Here is a 17,927-nt window from a genome sequence, read left to right on the forward strand (position 1 = left end):
AGGCTGAGAGTGCTTTTTAAGTAACAGCCATAATAATGCAAAATAAGACGTTGTTACATATTCATGAAGCCTGATTTAACAGCATCATTATTTCTGCCTCTCCTCTCCCCGGACTCTGCGTTAATGAGCTTTGCCGGATCTCTGAATTACGGCTCATACAAACAAGGTTAGGGGGGCTGCTCTCTCCTCCATGCAGACAGCATAACTTAGCAGCATAACTACAGCCAGAAAGCTCAGAGCACTGCAGCCTGGTGTCCTGTCTCTAACAGTGGCCAATATCCCTCTTGTCACATGCACAGGGAGCAGCTGGTTAACTGTGCAAGTGCTGTATATTTGTGTGGGGGTGGAGGGGTGTCATCTTTTGCTGCCAGCCATAAGGATCAATTTGAGGCACAGGGTTTAATTCCTTTGATTTCTCAGGGCCATGGCTGAAGGTCAGGTCCCTTGAAGGTCTCTCAACCTGGAGTTTTGGAAAATAAATATCAAATCCAGTGTATAATAGGGAGCAAAAATGATTTGTGTATTTGCCAGTGGCGACTTTAGGCTCTGAGGGGGCTTCACACATCCAAAGAGGCCCCTAATAGGGTGGTCTGGCTCATTCTGGATGGACGAACTGCCACAATCTATGCAGACATGACACAGAGTACAAGACCATCCGTAAGGCTGCCCTGAGCCAAGAGACCTTTGGTCTTGTCCAGCTGATACTGAATAGTAGTCACCTCCCCGACACTGAACTGGTCTTGGCTGGAAGTTGCTTCTCCTTGGCCAAGCTGGTAGAATCTGCACTCATGGTCTTGGTAGAGAGTCTTTCCCCCTAGGCAGACCTGGAAGGTGGCAGAGATCAATTTCTTTGGTTTTTTTTTTGGGCGGGGGGTGGAGGTGAGGGAAGGGAGGCAGCAGTGAAGCATGAGTCAGATCTCATTCGGGTTCTGGTAAAGATTTTGGGCTATTCTTTTAGTTTACCTGAACTTATTTGACCAGCCCTAACTGCTATAATCCTGTAGGGTAAGGACATGTTATGTGCAGGTAACTCAGAAAATATGACCTCATGGGGCAGCTGCTTCCTCAGGGCAGCTTGTTCGTGTGTGTAATCAGGAGAGGAGGAACCTTTGAAATGACCATCTGCACATTTCAAGGCAATACTTCTCCAGCATGAACCCAGCCCCAGCTCTGGGAGCTGAGATTGGATCACATCCTCCTCTAGTCAGCGGATGGACGATAACAATATGCAGCCATTGTTATGCAGGAGATGAATCTCATTTATTTGTAACCCGTGGCGATTCCTTTTGTTCTCGGCTCAGAAAACCTGCTGGCAGAGTCTGCTGTGGAGCAAGGGGACCATTAAAAACAAAGAGTCACTTTCAATTCCCTGTGAAGTCCAATTTGCTGCAGTAAAACTGCAGGAGAATTAACCAGCTGGGCTGCTTAACTTTTCAGAAATCAAAAGAGAAAATGTCAGGCATTCCCCAATCACAGCTGGATCCCAACACACGGCTGCAACAAACCGGCCCCGAGACAGGACTGAGTTCTGCAGCCGGACCCACTGGGCCAACCTCCGAGCTCTAGAATCTAAAAGCATCATCAAGAAGGAGGAGGAAGAGGAGGCAGAAAACTCCTGCAAGGGGAGGATGCACATACAGAACAGGAATTGAAACTGGTGCTGCTGACATTTGTGCTGCAACCACAACACTCAGCTGCTGCCCAAGGTAACTATCGAAGAGCCAAGCCAGCAAAAAAAAAAAAAAAGATTCCTAACCATCAGGGCCAAGCGCAGGACTCCCTGGCAGGGAGAAGTACAGATCTGCACCACAGACAATCAGTGGCAAGGGGCCCCTGATGAATCATAGGAGCCACTTTTATAGCCAAACGGCAAAAGAGCAGCAAACAAGACGGGGAAGGAAGATTCTCTGACCTGACCCATCACTTCCCCTCAAAGGTCCATATTATTTGGATCTATAGATACTTAAAAACTGATTTCCACGCACCTCTGTGCTCCCTGAGTTTTTCTCCAGGTGCAGAAGCAAAGACATCATGAATAAGGCTGTTCAGAATTCTGGACACAGCCAATGCTACAAGGAAGTTACTAATGCATGAGCAGAAGATGGGAGGAAGAGATTTATGCAAGATCAGAGAGAATCTAAAAAATTATTCATACATATATAGGAGAAAGACTTTATATTTGTTTGTGTATAAATATGAATACATATCTATATATAGCAAGAGAGCTACACACATCTACTGTATGGGCCATATGTTGATGTGGTGCAAGTAGCTAAAAAGTTGAGTCAATTTAGCCATGTACGGCACATGTACTGGTACCAGATCTGATCAGCTTGAAAACCCTGCTTTCTTGTTCATTCAATAAAGGGGCTGGGGAAGCTTTCTTTGCAATTATCTGGGGACCGTGGTTCTGAAGAGGAATGAGATTCTATAAATCTATAAACATATCATCTCAGAAGTCAGAGCTAGAAAAGCTGTATGAGACCCCATTCCCCTTGACTAGGGCCGGATTGTGTCTTATAATGAATGCTCTACTGTTCTGTCCACTCTAGTTTGAAAGGACTCAAGTGATGGGGCTTCCACCTTTTGAGACAGTTGCAGAGATCTCACTGTTAGGAGCATTTCCCCCTAATATTTAACCTATGTTTTTCTTTTCTTAAGGTATTAAATTATTTATACTTAAAAACATTTCATTGTCTCAGCCCCTAGGCTCAGTTAGATCAATAAACATAATTTTCTACAGTATTAACTATTTCTCATCAACAGTTGGCACCATCAAGAGTTCTGCCTTCATTGTACAGAGATGACACAAGGGATTATATTAGAGCTACGTGAATAGTACATTACATGACATTACAGAAATTAGTTCAGTTTCTTCTTTGATCACATAATATTCCAAAGCAAAAAAAGCAATTTTCTCATATTTATTCATTATTTAAAATATTTGACAATTTTTTACTTTTTAGTTTTTTATTAATCTGTTGGTTGTGACCAGCTATCTGCAAAGATTTGATATACGATATTCTGTTGTTAATTAGTCAGGCCCTCTCTGAATGATCACATGATATTTTTTCTGTTCCTTGACTGGATGATGACTCAAGCATTCCTGTCATGAACATTTGTGCATGTGGTTGTGAAATTTGTTTTGATATCTGCTTTCCACAGACATCCCTGCCTGTAGAACTTGATGGCTTGAGTGGTTCTGGAAAGCAGCTGCACAAGGAGTGTGAATCAGGGTGGAGCAAAGTCATCCAAATATTGTATGGAGTATTTGTGGGAAAGTTCACGCAGCATTTTCCCAGATATCAACTGTACAAAAAGCAAATCAGGAAAGTTGCTTTTATTTTTGTTGGCTAGTTAAAAATCTACATAGTTCCCTCAACACCCAAATAGAAACTGTTCTCATGACATCCCACCAGCCATGGCAGCTGAGAGCTCACAAGAATTCCAAGGACTGCTGGACACCTCCTGCTCCAACTCTTTGTTTGGCTCATGCTAAGTTTTGTATTGTGGACTTGATGCCATGCTTACTGAAGTCAGTGGGAGTCTATCCACTAACTTTAATAGGTATTGGATTGGATCCCACTTCACCAGACCCTGGAAGGAGGACAGCTGATCAGCAAGCAAGAGGTGCTCAGGGCCCAGAGGCATGTCTGTTGCTGCTCTCTTACCTGTTGTGTTAGTGAGCTGGAAAGTGATTGACTTATCAAGGATGCCGCAGACATTCCGGACGGACACCTGACACGTGTAACTGGCATAATCCTGTGGTCGCAGGTTTTTCAGCTTCAGAACTTTGGTTTCACCCTGGGAGTTTGGAAAGAAGGGGAACAGAATAACTGAATGATAGATGTACAACAAACAGCTTTCAGCTACAAATCTGTGATCTGATTCTGAGAAGTGCTGATCAATGGGAGTTGAGAGCACCCAGGACCTCTCTGTATCAGCCCCTCATTCCTTTGTAAAAGAAGCAATAAAATGTTTGTGCTGATAATTCCAACACTAGTCATTGTTTAAATAAATTAAATAAATAAATAGAATCAGCAGCTACCTGGAAGCATTACTGAGCAGCTTTATAGATAATCTCTTGTCAGTTGCTGTCAGGATCATCTTGCAGGATTGAAAGGATCTTAACTACTTAGAGCTAGATTCTGATCTCACACTGGGATATCCAGCAATAGCTCTAGTCAGTGGAATCACAATGTTATAAAACCAGGGTAACCAAGATCAGATTCCAGCTCTTAGTCTTTTAATACTTGGCTAAATATATGCTCTACAGTTAAACTGTAAAAATTTGCAGTAGAGGAAAGAAAGGGTAATTAAGAGAAATATTAAAAGAAATGATCAAACCTTTATTTTCTCTTTGCTCAAGATTCTAATCTCATTTATGCTGGTATATTTCCAGAGTATTGACACTGTCTTTAATGGAGTTGCCCTGGATTTTTCATACAAGTGTAACTAAAATCAGATTCTGGCACTGTCAGTCACTGGCACACAGCAGAAACAGAATGACTCCGTTAAATGCACATGATATGGGTTCTGTATATTTACAATTATGAGACACGTTTATGGGAAGTTCTGAGATGCACCCCATGGTTTGTACCCTCTAACTCATATGCCTTTATGATGACCGTTTGCCTTTGTCCTTTCATTTGTGTAAATCTCTTTTTACAGATTTTTTAAATAAAAATCTGTAAACGTGAAAAGATATCTGCTTGACAAATCCTCCCGAGATGACTGCATGGGACAGGACATGGAGCTCACAAACATTAATATACATTGAACATGTAGTATCTGACCTGAGTGAATTAGAAGATAAGTTCCTAGGAGACCAATACCCAAGTGAAAAACACTTCCCTGGAGATCTGTTGCTATGCTGCATGAACAAGGGCATTTACAATGTGCATGTCAACTAGTGATTTACACATGGTTCATATGCATCCAGTTTATTGATCAGTAGATGTAGGGTCCAGTAAATGTGTATAAACCTAGATTGTAAATCAGTTTACAAAAGCATAAACTGTTAAGCCTTTAGCTCATTTGTAAAATGTCAGCCATCAAAACCTTATACTGACACCAGTGTATGTGGCCTGACTGGCTGAGAATACAATAGTACAAGTGTAACTGAACTGTGATTTGTTAAACATGAGGCTTCTGAGCGACAAGACTGATTCTGCTATCACACCACTTTTATATCTATGTAACTTTGCTAACTTCAATTTCTGGCTTAAGCCAGTAGAAAGAAGAGGAGAATCAGGGCACCGCTGCATAAATAGGGCAATCCTACACCACTTTCCCTCTAGCTGGCATCTGTAGGAATGACCCATGCTGGCAGGGACGTCCGTTGACAGGAACCCACAGATGCAACACAGAAGAGAATTTCTTTGACCTGTACTATTGTGGAGGGCACTATTCCACAGCCTAAGATCTCACCATTATCCAGTTTCTCCTGATAGTCAGCCTCAGACACCCTGAAAAGGGAAAGCCTAAGGAGGAGGTGATGTTCTAAGGCCTGGAATTTCCTTACTGGACATTAGACAGCACTGGACTAGATGGAAAATCCCCTCAAGACCAAAGTAGCAGCACTGACTTACAATATATTTTTTAAAAAATCTATCACAGACCCACAGTGCTGTGCTCTCTCTGTCCCTATCTCTCTTTCATTTTTTCTTCCAACTGCCCATTTCCATGGCATGCAGGGAAGGCTTGTTACAATAAACTATGAACAATGCCTCAATAACTGAGAGATTGCCTGGGATATGGCTCAAAAAAAAAATCAAACCTGGCCAGAATCTGCTCCAGGCCCAGTTGCAGGGGCCTTGGGTTGGCAGCGAGATGTGAGGGATGAAGCTATCCCCTCAAGAACTACGCTTTCGCCCCATCTCCTCCTCATTGCCTCATGGCGTCGTTTTGCCTCATTAACCAACTTCAGCAGTATCAGCAAGGCAGTCACTGAGGGGCGTTAAAATCCATAGCAGATTTTAGGGCACCATTTCCCAGAATGCTTTGGATGGCAGACTACCCAAGAGCATTCCCTTCCACCACCACTACAGTTGCAGAGAAGAAAAACACTGGGACTTAAGGGGCAATGTGTGGAGGGGGGAGGAAACAAGCATAAGAAAGCATGAGGAATTTTACTTGTATATTAAGGTGGGGGGAGAGGAGGAAAGAGAGAGAAACAGAGAGGAAGAGTATATGTGTATTTGGGCTGCACATGCTGCCATTCGGAAAAGCTCTTCATTATTAGCACTGTCAGTTCCAGCAATTACAAACACCCATACTTATTTCCAGACAAGAAACACTCTTTATAAATAGGAGACGTATGGTATCCAATCAGGAACAGAAACCGTGCTACATGACTTAGGGAACCAATCACATGGCCCGCTCAGTGAATCATCTCAACCATTCAAATTAATTTCCGCAAACTCTTCATTTAATGTAAGGAGTAACTGACACAAACATGAAAACCTTGGCCTGCTCACAGGCAGTTTGCCAAAAGGGAAAAGGGCTAAAAATCTGTTGGCTGTGAACAGAGCATGTGGCTCTCAGAGTTCATCAGCATGCGTGCAGCAATGGGAGGCTAGAGGACATGCAGCTGGAGAGACGGGAGGACAGGGGAAGAGTACCGGGGGCCTATGGACTGGATTCCATTTCTCTCTTTAAGGAACAGAACCAAACAGAATAACCTGGCCTGGATTCCTGAGATTTCCTGCCTAGCCATCCCTGGCTCCATCCCCAAAGAGGCCGCAGTGCTCCTTGGGAACAGGCATCAATCTGATGGTGGGACAGGAAATTCCCAGCTATGATCCTCCCTCATGCACCACTCCTCTCCCTTTGTCTACACCAAACACTTTAGGGGAAGTTCTGCAGGCGGTGGAGTCCTCTTGACCCATCACCGACCTCGGTATTGGGAGTGCTCTTTGCAATCCACACTTCTCCTACCACCCTCTCCTTAGCATACGCAACAAGCCAAGCAGGGAGAGATAAGCATCACCCACAGACAAACTCTGTAGGGATCCTGAATTATTGGGGAACCATGGTGGGTGCCAGGAGGAGGACAACATTTCCCCTCCAGGCATGGTAGGGATGGACCCATGATGATCTTCAGGTCCTGGTGGGTGATTTGCCAACACAAGCCAGTGGTTAGGTTTGGGGGTGGGTGATGTCTCTCTCACCTGTGTGTAGAGTGGCTCATAGATATCCACTCCATTATCCTGGCTGTGGGAGAGTGTCTCAGCACCCCGTTTCCAGATGAAGCGAGCAGGAGGGTTAGAGTTGACGGTGCACCGGAGGAAGACAGTCTTCTCCTGGTAGAAGCTGCCACGTACATCGCTGATGGTCTGGTGGACGGTGAGAATGGGCTCATCTAGATCTGGAAGGGAGGGTGGGAAGGTCCATGGGGGCCATTAGCAAGGTTCAGGCCAGGGTATGCGCTGCCTGGTGAGCAGACGAAGCTCCAGGAGAGAGGAGAAGAGGGGAGACCCACACACACACACTCAGTCAACCAGTGAAAACACTAAACTAGAAGCGGACCTGACTCCAAACATGGCACCTGAAGGGAATTGATGGGAGAAACCAACCTTCTCCAGTCCACTCCACAACATTCCAGGAGCAGGAAATAAGCTCCGATTTGCAGCCTCCAGCTGGCAGTAAGATGAACTGATTAGCTATCTGGCAGGACCCCAATGATATCATTCATGCTCCCAGATCACTCCAATCTCAATCCTCTGTTCTAGCTGACAGGCAAACGGCGCCAAACCCCAGGAACTCTCCTCGCACACCCTTGTTCCCCTCTGCTCCCATCCTTCACTTCCATGGCCTCTGTCCCCGAATGGGAAGGGATTTCTCCTGGGAAGTTGGGGCTATGCCTTCTCTTGGACATGGCCAGACAATGCAAAAAAACATGAAAAACCCTAAAGCTGAAGAGAAAATGGGAAGAAAGACAGACAGACAGACAGACAGACAGACAGACAGGAAAGAGTGGCAGTATGTCAACATGGGAACATGGGATGTAAGAACACAGGAACATCTGGATGCAGCCTCTTCTCTCCCATTAAAAGTGTATCCCAACCCCTTCTTCCTATTACCATGTGCACAGAATCTATCTCCCCTCCACCATCCCCTCCTCCCCTTATTAAAAAAAGCACTGTAAATATTTTCCTCCCCTACTCCAAAACTATCCATTAGACTGTCCTCTCCTCTCTCCCCTCCGTAGAAAAAAACACCCTCTCAAGTCCTCTCTCACTTCCTCTGCACCAAAATCATGTTAGTCCCAGCCCTCTCAGCAATGGGATTAACCTTTAATTTGAGAGGATCTGAAGAAGAGTCCTGCAGAGAGTCCCATTTGGGGAGCTCACCATGCTGGCAGGCTTTGCCCACTGCAACCTTCCTGCTAGAAAGGGGCTTCTCAAACTGTGCCCCGGTGCTGTGAGGGGCTGGTGGGGGAGCAGGAAGGGGAGATGGGTCTCCCTCAGACAAAGGGGCTCCCAGACTCCAGCAGCTGGAGAACCCCTGGACTGGAACATCAGACAGCATCACTGTTGAGATTAATTGACATTCAGACCCCATTTAAAGTTGTACTAATTTGGAGAGATGGGACCAAACTGGATCCCTGAATCTGACATGCCCCCAACCCCTTTCACACACACCCCACATTTTGAGGGGAGGGTGGCCACTGAGCTTAGTGGAGTGACTCTGCATACCCTCCCCATCACCAAGCTCAGAATCAGGCCCCAACTTGACAGTGAATGCTACATTTGAGGTAACTATCACGTAAAACTCATACACACTGCCTTCATTTGTGCCTCCCTGCGACTCCCTCCACCCCAGAGTCCATGAAGGGAAAGGATGCATTCCCATCACTCCTTGTTCTTACATGTCACTGGATTTTAAAATATTGGTTCAGATGTTTGCAACTTTGGAAATCTGGCTACAGAGGGAAAAGGTTAATCACTGTTAATGCGCTCTCTGACTAGCATGCCTTCCCCACAGAGATGTGCGCATGGATCAGTCTATTTACATATTTTAATGAGGTGTGTGTTCTGAAGACAGCATTTATAATGGGAGCCAAGATTTGTTAGCCTGAGAGCACCATGGCCCAGAGACATGAGCAGAACTGTTAGCTGAATGACAGAAAGAGAGAGAAGAAAAACAGAGATGAGACACTTCTCTACACATGTTGTTAACAGGAGAGCTAACTGAATTTTATACTATCCTTCCCCTGCATCCATGACCCTGGGCAGAGCCTACCATCACCCCACTCCTCCATTTCCTTCCTTTATCCCTCAAGACATTAGAAGACTTGAGTTACAGCTAACATCCTTCCAGCCTTCTAATGCTTAGTCAACGGGAAGCAAGAGGGTCATTATTACAATAGGAGATGTTCCTCCAACCCCCATGGACAGAGCACACCAACTCCCCAAAACTCCCAGCCCCCGTCCAGTTGCGCTCTCCCCATGGTAGTGCAGAGCGTTATCTTCCTTTATATTCCTAGATTTCCTCCTTCAAACCCTCTTTTAATAGCTGCCAGCCCTCCTGAGAGAAGCTACAATAAGAACCAAGGAAACACATATGTCCCTGGTGTACAGTAACTCTGCTGAAGTCAATGGAGTTGCACTGACCCAACCACATGGAATGCTTCAATAACAGCATCTCCCTCTTTCTATTTGTCTTCCCTTTCCCCACCATGGAACCGCTCCAGGAAGCAGCATCCCTGCCTAGTGCAGCGACCTAGGAACTTTCTGCTGGCAACTGCAGCTTCCTAGATCACCCTGCCCAGATGGCTGGTTTGCAGCCGTTGATACTCAGCTGCAGACTGCCTTGCTTTCTCCTCAAAGGAAGACTTACTTCAGTGAAAGTCAAAGGATAGGGAGCTCTGGAAGATCTGGGTGCATAAATGACAACCTATGCCCTCCATCCATGAGACTCGGCCTCTTTAGGGCTTCAGTCTCCAGGTCAGTTTAGAGCTTCCTTCTCGTGAAAGCAAAATGCCTTCAGAACCAGAACTAAGCATGACAAGGGCAAATCCATGCCTGGTGCAACTCTCTGACTTCAGGAGAGCGACACTAAGGATTGATGTGGCCAAAAGTGTGCTTGTGTTTTGCTCTTCCCATAAACCACTTGATCTTGACCCAAGAGAGACTGACACACCCCAGCCCTCACCAAACCAGGACAGGGAGCAGCCAGCCTCCTGATTCTGGCCCAAGGCAGTGGGATCATTCACTGAAGGCTACTGTACCCTCCTTGGAACCATCTGCATATGCCTAATGGAGCTCCCTGGGCAATCTGCAATACATCCTACTGAATGTTCCAGAGTGCACCAGTGAGCACCAGGGCTGGTCACTGAGGACACTAAAACCAAGAGCAGCATTGAGCTTATGGGGACTATTTCCAATTATGTATTAGGAGGTAGGGAAAGAAGGGTATGATTTGAAATTCTGGCTCAGCAGACTAAAGGCTGGCCCTGGTGATCCCTCAACTGATTACCTGATCTTTCCTAACTGCTCCCTTTTATATAAAGCAAATAGTCAAAGAAAGCGGTCTCTTCTCCCAGAAAACATGCAAACAAGAGATGCATTACCAAGTCCATGTGCAGAGTAGATGTTAGTATCAGAAAGCTCTTGGCCACCCCATTGGCCCCACAGTTCTAAAGGTCAGAGATGCATGAGGAACCATAGGACTCTACATCACCCTACTTCCAAACTGCACCCCAGATGCAAAGGGACTTCCCACAATTTACAATGCTCATATCAAGAGTCTTTCCACAATCCCATTCCTAAAGACACAGAGCCCAGACTAGCTGCTGTGCCAGGGGCTGAGAAAACCAAAGTACCTTTTGTAGGGGAGCAATTAAATGCCTGAACTGTATACGTGAAAGGGGAAGGGTGGACAAGCCAAGAGTTCCTAGATGGTTTGGGAACTTCTCAGAGCAAAGGCAGCTAGAATCCATGGAGAAACAATGATCCCACCCACAGCAGGATTAGCTGCAGGAGGAGTTACATGTATCTGCTGCCTAAGTAGTAGGATGGTACTCACCCAACACTGCCCCAGTGGGGTAAAGCAATGGGGCAAGGTGAGGGAGGAGAGAAACTCAAGCCAAAGCAGAAGGCAACAGTCAAAGCTGATTTAAAATAGGAACCTGCCCAGGCTGCAAGATACAGTTCTGGGTCCTAATTCACCCAAAATTGGGGTGGTGGTGAGGCCCATCTCTAATGTAAAACTTTACTTAATGTTTAATTAGACCCTCAGAACTGAGGTCAGCGAGGACCTTGGTTTGGTGCCACCAGGATTTGAAGGGAACCGCATCAGTTGATGGCCCCATGCAATGAGCAGAATTTCCACCACACAAGGCAGCAGCTTGATGGGAGTCTGTGCTGTACTGTGCCTGCCTATTCTCTGCAAAGCAGAAAGTGTCTACCTAATAAAGTTCCCTCAAAATTGTGCTGGGTTCCAGGTCCTTGGTCTTTCCCACAAGGGGGTACCCACCTGACAGCAGCACAACCCCTTTCTAACCTTCCTCATAACTGGCCACAACAGCCCATGTATAAATGTTGCCCACCACAAGGGGTAATAAGTGGAATCTCAAAGGTGAGAGAGATCCAGGTAAAGCAGTAAAAGGCCAGAGGAATTTCAGATTAGATCTCTTCCTTTAGGGCTTAAATTGAAGGATTCTTGGCTTCCCTCCTATGCTCACCCCTTATTTAGCCATTCACAATTCAGCCTCCTCAGGGGCATCCCAGAATCCTTTGCTCTGTTCTGACAGTGCTTCAGATGAGGCACAGTGGGAATCAGTGCAATAGTTTCTGAGGTGTTCCAAGCACCTGAAGTGGATCCAGTTTGGAGTGGAGAGCAAGTCAATGTTGAAAAGGAGAAAAACGAAAGGGAACAGAAGCCAAACACCCTCACCACCCCAGACAAACACTGGGGACCCTTGAGGGGGATCATGGTCCCTCGGCTGAGAGGGATTGGCTTAGACAGACAAAGTCATCCTGCCCCACAAAGGGTCTAACATCCCAGGGGGAAGTGAGTTCTGGGGGTACCACTTTGGTCCCTTTGTCCCTAAGGGGGTGAGCATGGTTCTAAGTTCATGTAGAGTCCTGCTGGTCACGCAGTTAGTTATAGACACATAATAGAGCTGTGGGATGCTCTGGGCTGCCGCTAAATGACTTACACTGCACATCTACTCGAATGGACTTGATGGCAGGGACCCCAACCCCATTCTCTGCTTTACAGTAATAGCGGCCTCCCTGCAGCCTCTGGATCTTCTCAATCCGAAGGGTCTCGTTAAACACCGATGTCTCCTGGAATTTGTCCGAGGCACTGCCAGCAGTTTTGGTCCACCTCACCTGCAGGGGAATAGGAGAGAGAGGGAGGCAAACACAGCAAAAGGCCACACAGATGGACTCAGAGCTGTGGACACAGCTCTAAGACCTCAGATTACAGCAGCACTTTGTGTCCCTCATCTGAGAAGGCAACATTCCCCACCCTTTGCCCACACAGTCAGGCACATCCATGTTCACTGGAACCTAGGCAGGTCTAGCAGCTGATGCCAAAATGTCCCTGCCAGATGGCTGTACCTGCCTATCACCAACCCCCAACACACTTGTGCCCTGCAGTGACCCCCAAATGTAACAGCTTCTCCCATCTTGCTGTGTGTTCCCCTGCCATTAAACTCCCTCTACTATTCTCAAACGTGCATTGCATTTGCTCACTCCTGCACAAAACCTTTGCCAAACCCAGTTTGCTTAGTGCTCGCACACACAGGGCTTTCTGTGCCAATCCTTGGAGGGCAGAAACTAGCTTGCAAGCCAAGCATACAGGGCCGGGGGGAGAGGGGGTCTTTCAGGCAATTAGCTCATGGCAACAAAGCTATTATCACCACTTCTCTTGGCGCCTTTTCATCATTCTCCAGATAATGGAGAACAAATAAACATACAGAACATATAGCAAATCTCCAGAACACAAAGACTTCTTAGTAATGGGGGACTTTCACTACCCAGACATCCCTTGGAAAAGTAATACAGCAGAACACATTTCCAGTAACTTTTTGGAATGTACTGGGGACAACTGTTTGTTTCAGAAAGTGGAGGAAGTAACCTGTGGGAACATGGTGTATTTGTGAGCTAGTTAAGAATATTTATGAGCTAGTTAGGATCGCGGTGAACCTTTGATGAACTGGTGGGAGGTGGTTGCAGGCTGGAGCGTGGCCCAGGCGGGCTGGCAACACCAGACCTTGTTGACAGCAGATGGCGGACAGCTGTGCTCCAATCAAGAGGAAGGACGCATGTGCATAGCTCGTGCTGAGGCTGCTCGACCAACGAGATGTCTCCGTGGTCGGGTGATGGACTATGGAGGGGGTTAAAAATATTATGTAAGAGGAATGTATAAAAGCAATGAGAAAATAACAGATAAACGGCTTAGCTACCAACCATATTGGCTGTTGTGCTTTGTCCAGCTCGCATGAAAACCCCACAAATGGTGACCCCGACGTGATCCTTTCTGAAAAAGCAAGGGTTCTAGCCGCGGCAGGAGGCACCGGCTTTTCGGCTCCTGGGCATCCGAGAGTGACGCAAGTGTGCACAGGTGAGCGGCTTTAAGTAGCAATGGGTACCGCTGTATCAGCTGAAGAGAAAACCGTGCATGAATTTTTACTTCGTATCATAGAGAGACAGGGCGAGAAAGTAACTGCAGAATCCTTGTCTCATCTGCTGAAATGGGGACAGAGGAGAGGGTTTCTGAAGAGACCAAACCATGCTTTTGATGGACAAGTGTGGGAGCGATTGGGACAGGATCTTTGGGACTCCGTTGCCCATGGGAATAAGGAGGCTGTGTCCCTTAGCCAGACCTGGCGCAAGGTTAAGAAAGCTATAGCGGCCCTTGCAGCTGAGGCGGAGGTGCAAGCGACAGTTTCTGAGATGTTCCACCCCAAACCTAAGGATGATCCCCCACAGGTTCTTCCTGTGGGGGCTCGAGACTTTTTCGGTGCTCCTGAGACCGTAATTCCTGTGGTTCCCTCCACGCTCGTCCCGGCGCCAGACCCAAGTACTGTTCCGCTCCCACCAGATGATGTGCCTATGGATGCCACCGAGCATGTCGACCGTTCTTGGGTTAGAGATATGCCTACATATGACCCCCACCCTGTCGTTTCAGATACGCTTCAGTGGGATCCGGGGCAGTCAGTACCCTTTGCAAATACTTCTCCTGCTGTTGTTCCCCAACATGCCTCCCAGCCTGCCTATCCCGATCTTGCTAAATTGACTAAATCCGACGCGTTTCTGCAGGAGATGCGCCAGCAGGGCCAGCAGCTGACTGACATGCTTCGGCAGTTGGCCCTTATGGCAGGCGATCCGCCTCCTGGCCCTTCTCAGGTGGCGAAAGTATTAGGGACTCGGGGTGGTTCGCCCCCACCCCCGGTCTACTCCTCTGATGAGGAGAAGGAATCCCCTGAGTTCCCGGGGCAGAAGCGGGGAAAGGGCCCCCCAAATCCGGTACGACGCTGGCATGGGGTGATAAAGGATGCGATTATCGAAGGGGAGTTTTTCCCTTCGGCGTACCCAGTAGTGCTTGAGTCGCCCGTGCTTTACCCTGTTATTACGGACGCCAACGGGCGCCGAAGGTGGGCCCCCCTTGATTGGAAATTGATTAGAGAAGCACAGAAATCCGTTATGGCGTATGACTTAGATAATCATTATGTCCAATCTCTAATTGAGCAAGTGTTCACTAGTCAAGTTATGTGTCCTTATGACACGCAAAAATTTGCAGATATGCTGTTGACCCCGACCCAGCGCCTGTTATGGAAGGATAGCTGGCATCGCAGGGCTGAGGTGGCGATTATTCGTAATATGGATCAGCTGGATGACAGCCCCTTACGGGCGGTCACCCTAGATGCTTTGATGGGAACTGGGGAATATACCAACCCTCAACTCCAGGCCCGCCTAGACCCTGGCGTCCTGCAGCAGGCGCAGGGTCTGGCGTTGGCGGCATTTAAAGAGGTACCCCAGATGGGAAAACCTTCCCCTCCTTATGCAATAATTGTTCAGGGTGCGTCGGAGCCGTATTCCGCCTTTTTGGACAGCCTTCGGCAGGCCTTAGAAAGATCCCCTAACTTAACGGAGGACGCCAGAACGGCGGTGGGAATGGACTTAGTAACGGAGAATACTAACCCTACTTGCCGTCGCATTTTGGCCTCATTGCCCAAAACAGCCTCTTTAATGGAAATGATTGAGGCATGTAACCGTGCCACGGCAGTTGAGGAGGCGGAAAAGGCTACTATTCATGCGCAGGCCCAAGCGACAGCCTTAGCCGTCGCTCTTAAACCACTCATTGGCCGTGCCCCTGGGGCCCGTGGGCCCATTCGGCCCCCAGGTTCGTGTTTTGCCTGCGGGCGCCCCGGCCATATGAAATGAGATTGTCCCAACAGAAACGACGGGGTGGGCAACGGGTTGTGCCTTCCGTTTCTTCTTGCCCATTTGCTGGCACATGCAATCGCTGTGATAAGTTTGGGCATCGTGCTTCGGAATGCCGTTCTCGCTATAAGAAGGACGGAACTCCCCTACCGGGAAACGGACAGATGAGTGCTCAACGGAGGGGCGCGCGGATACAAATGCCTCCCCCTCGTCCGGCTGTTTGGAACACCTCGCAGGAGCCACCGCCGGCAGTGCCGGAGTGGACCTGGCCCTCGCCACTGACACCTCCATAAATGATGAGCAAGTGCATGTTCTACCGTCCACAGCCACGGGACCCTTGGGATATGGGCTGAGTGCCCTGATAATTGGTCGCTCCTCCGCCTCCCGACAGGGTATTTTTGTTCTTCCAGGCCTTGTCGATGTAGATTATACCGGCCCAATAAAGATCATGGTGCGTGTTTTTTGCCCTCCTGTCCTCATTTCAGCAGGCACTCGTATCGCACAATTAATCCCTTTTCAGAGCGCAGTTCCCCATACTAATCCAGTTCGTCGAGGCTCTGGTGGTTTTGGGTCTACTGGAATTCCTGAGATCGCTTTTGCAATGAGAATAACTGTCAGCAAACCGCTTCGAGCCGTATCTTATAAGGGCCCCGACGGACACTTGCTTTATCATGATGCCCTTTTAGACACCGGGGCCGATGTTACTGTTCTCCCACTCCAATCATGGCCTTCAAATTGGCCCCTGCAAGAACTTAACACCCCCGTGCGTGGTATCGGGGGAACTCAGAACACCCGTATTAGTACTGAATTTATTGCTGTTACTGACACTCAAAACCCCTCTACTGTTGCGTGGGTACGCCCATATGTTATTGCTACTTCTGTTTGGCTCCTAGGCCGGGATTGTTTGAACCAATGGGGCGTCACACTACAAAATGAACCCCTTTTTGCTTAGCGGCCACTGATGGGCGACCGACCCCTCGACTCGAATGGTTGACCGACTCTCCTGTGTGGGTTGCACAGTGGCCGCTTACAACAGAAAAGCTCGCCTATGTTAAAAGACTTGTAAGCGAACAGTTATTGGCGGGTCATTTGGAGCCTTCCACTAGTCCCTGGAACACTCCTATTTTTACCATTCCCAAAAAATCTGGACAATGGCGCTTATTACAGGACCTCCGTGCGGTCAACGCTGTTATGAAAGATATGGGTGCCTTGCAGCCCGGGCTGCCAACCCCTACCATGATCCCCCGTGATTGGCCCCTTCTTATTGTCGATTGGAAAGATTGCTTTTTTACTATTCCCCTACATCCAATGGACCGCGAGAAATTCGCCTTTTCGGTCCCGTCACTGAATAAAGCTGAGCCCGCTGATCGTTTTCAGTGGACCGTACTCCCACAAGGCATGAAAAATTCTCCTACCATTTGCCAGCTTCTTGTGGCCTGGGCCATTGTTCCCCTTCGCCACGCGCACCCTCGCTGGCTTATTTACCATTATATGGATGATCTCCTATTTGCTGGTATTGATTTGTGTCCCGATAGAGCTATTCAAGAAATTCGATCCACCCTCCAGGTGGCTGACCTTGTAGTTGCCCCGATAAAATTCAGCAGAGTTCCCCTTTTCAATACTTGGGCATGGAAATTACTGATGCCGTTGTGCGGCCCCAAAAACTTACCTTTCATACTGATATCTGCTCCCTTTACGATGTACAGCGTTTGCTTGGAGATCTCCAGTGGGTCCGCTCTATATGCGGTATTACTAATGATGATTTGCAACCCCTCTTTAGTCTGCTTCAAGGCGGACAAACTCCTACTGATCCCCGTTCCCTTTCTCCGGCTCATATTGTGGCCCTTCAAAAAATTGCAGATAAGGTTGCGCGCCAATATTCTGTCCGTATTGCTCCTGATCTCCCCTTTTGTATCGCCCTACTCTCCCACGATGCCTCCCTGGAGTCCCTTTTATTTCAGTGGGACCCCACTCTCTCTGATCCTCTTATTGTGATAGAATAGATCTTCCTGCCCTCACGTTACTCCTATACAATCACCACTCGCGTCGATGCTATTGCCCGGCTTCTTGTAAGTGCTCGAGACCGCTTGGTGTCCCTCGCGGGCTGTGACCCGTTCATTATTTATCTCCCCTATGATTCCCGCACCCTTACTCGTTTACTTGCGGAATCTTTGCCTTTTGCGTTGGCCCTTTTAAATTACGCTGGCCGTCTGGACAATCATTACCCCCCGCACCGTCTTTTCTCTGCCCCCCTTCCATTGGAACGTCTGCCGCTCCTTTCTCTGGCACCTCTCTCTGGCCTTACGGTCTTTACTGATGCCAGCGGCCGCGTTGCCCATGCCGGCCTTTTTTGGCGTAGTGCTGACCGCTGGTGCCATGAGGCCGTTGTAGCAGAAGGTTCTGTCCAAGTTCTCGAATTTTGTGCCGTTATTCGTGCTTTTGAAAAATGGCCTACCACACCTCTTAATATTGTTACTGATTCCCTGTATGTTGTTGGGGTGGTATGCCGAATGGAACGTGCCTTTC

General features: G+C 47.8%; 1 protein-coding gene across 5 annotated transcripts in view; it reads right to left on the reverse strand.

Moving 5' to 3' along the window:
- Nucleotides 1–17,927, reverse strand: part of MDGA1 (MAM domain containing glycosylphosphatidylinositol anchor 1) — a 196,645-nt gene that overhangs the window by 104,291 nt on the left and 74,427 nt on the right. For all 5 annotated transcript variants that reach the window (XM_043511602.1, XM_043511606.1, XM_043511605.1 and 2 more), the window contains 3 exons: nucleotides 12,167–12,341; nucleotides 7,173–7,369; nucleotides 3,672–3,804 (listed from right to left, as the gene is read on the reverse strand). In XM_043511602.1, the coding sequence (XP_043367537.1) occupies nucleotides 3,672–3,804; nucleotides 7,173–7,369; nucleotides 12,167–12,341 (505 nt within the window). The remainder of the gene's footprint in view (nucleotides 1–3,671; nucleotides 3,805–7,172; nucleotides 7,370–12,166; nucleotides 12,342–17,927) is intronic.

This window comes from Dermochelys coriacea, chromosome 3 (genome assembly GCF_009764565.3).
Source record: "Dermochelys coriacea isolate rDerCor1 chromosome 3, rDerCor1.pri.v4, whole genome shotgun sequence".
Classification (NCBI taxonomy): Eukaryota; Metazoa; Chordata; order Testudines; family Dermochelyidae; genus Dermochelys; species Dermochelys coriacea.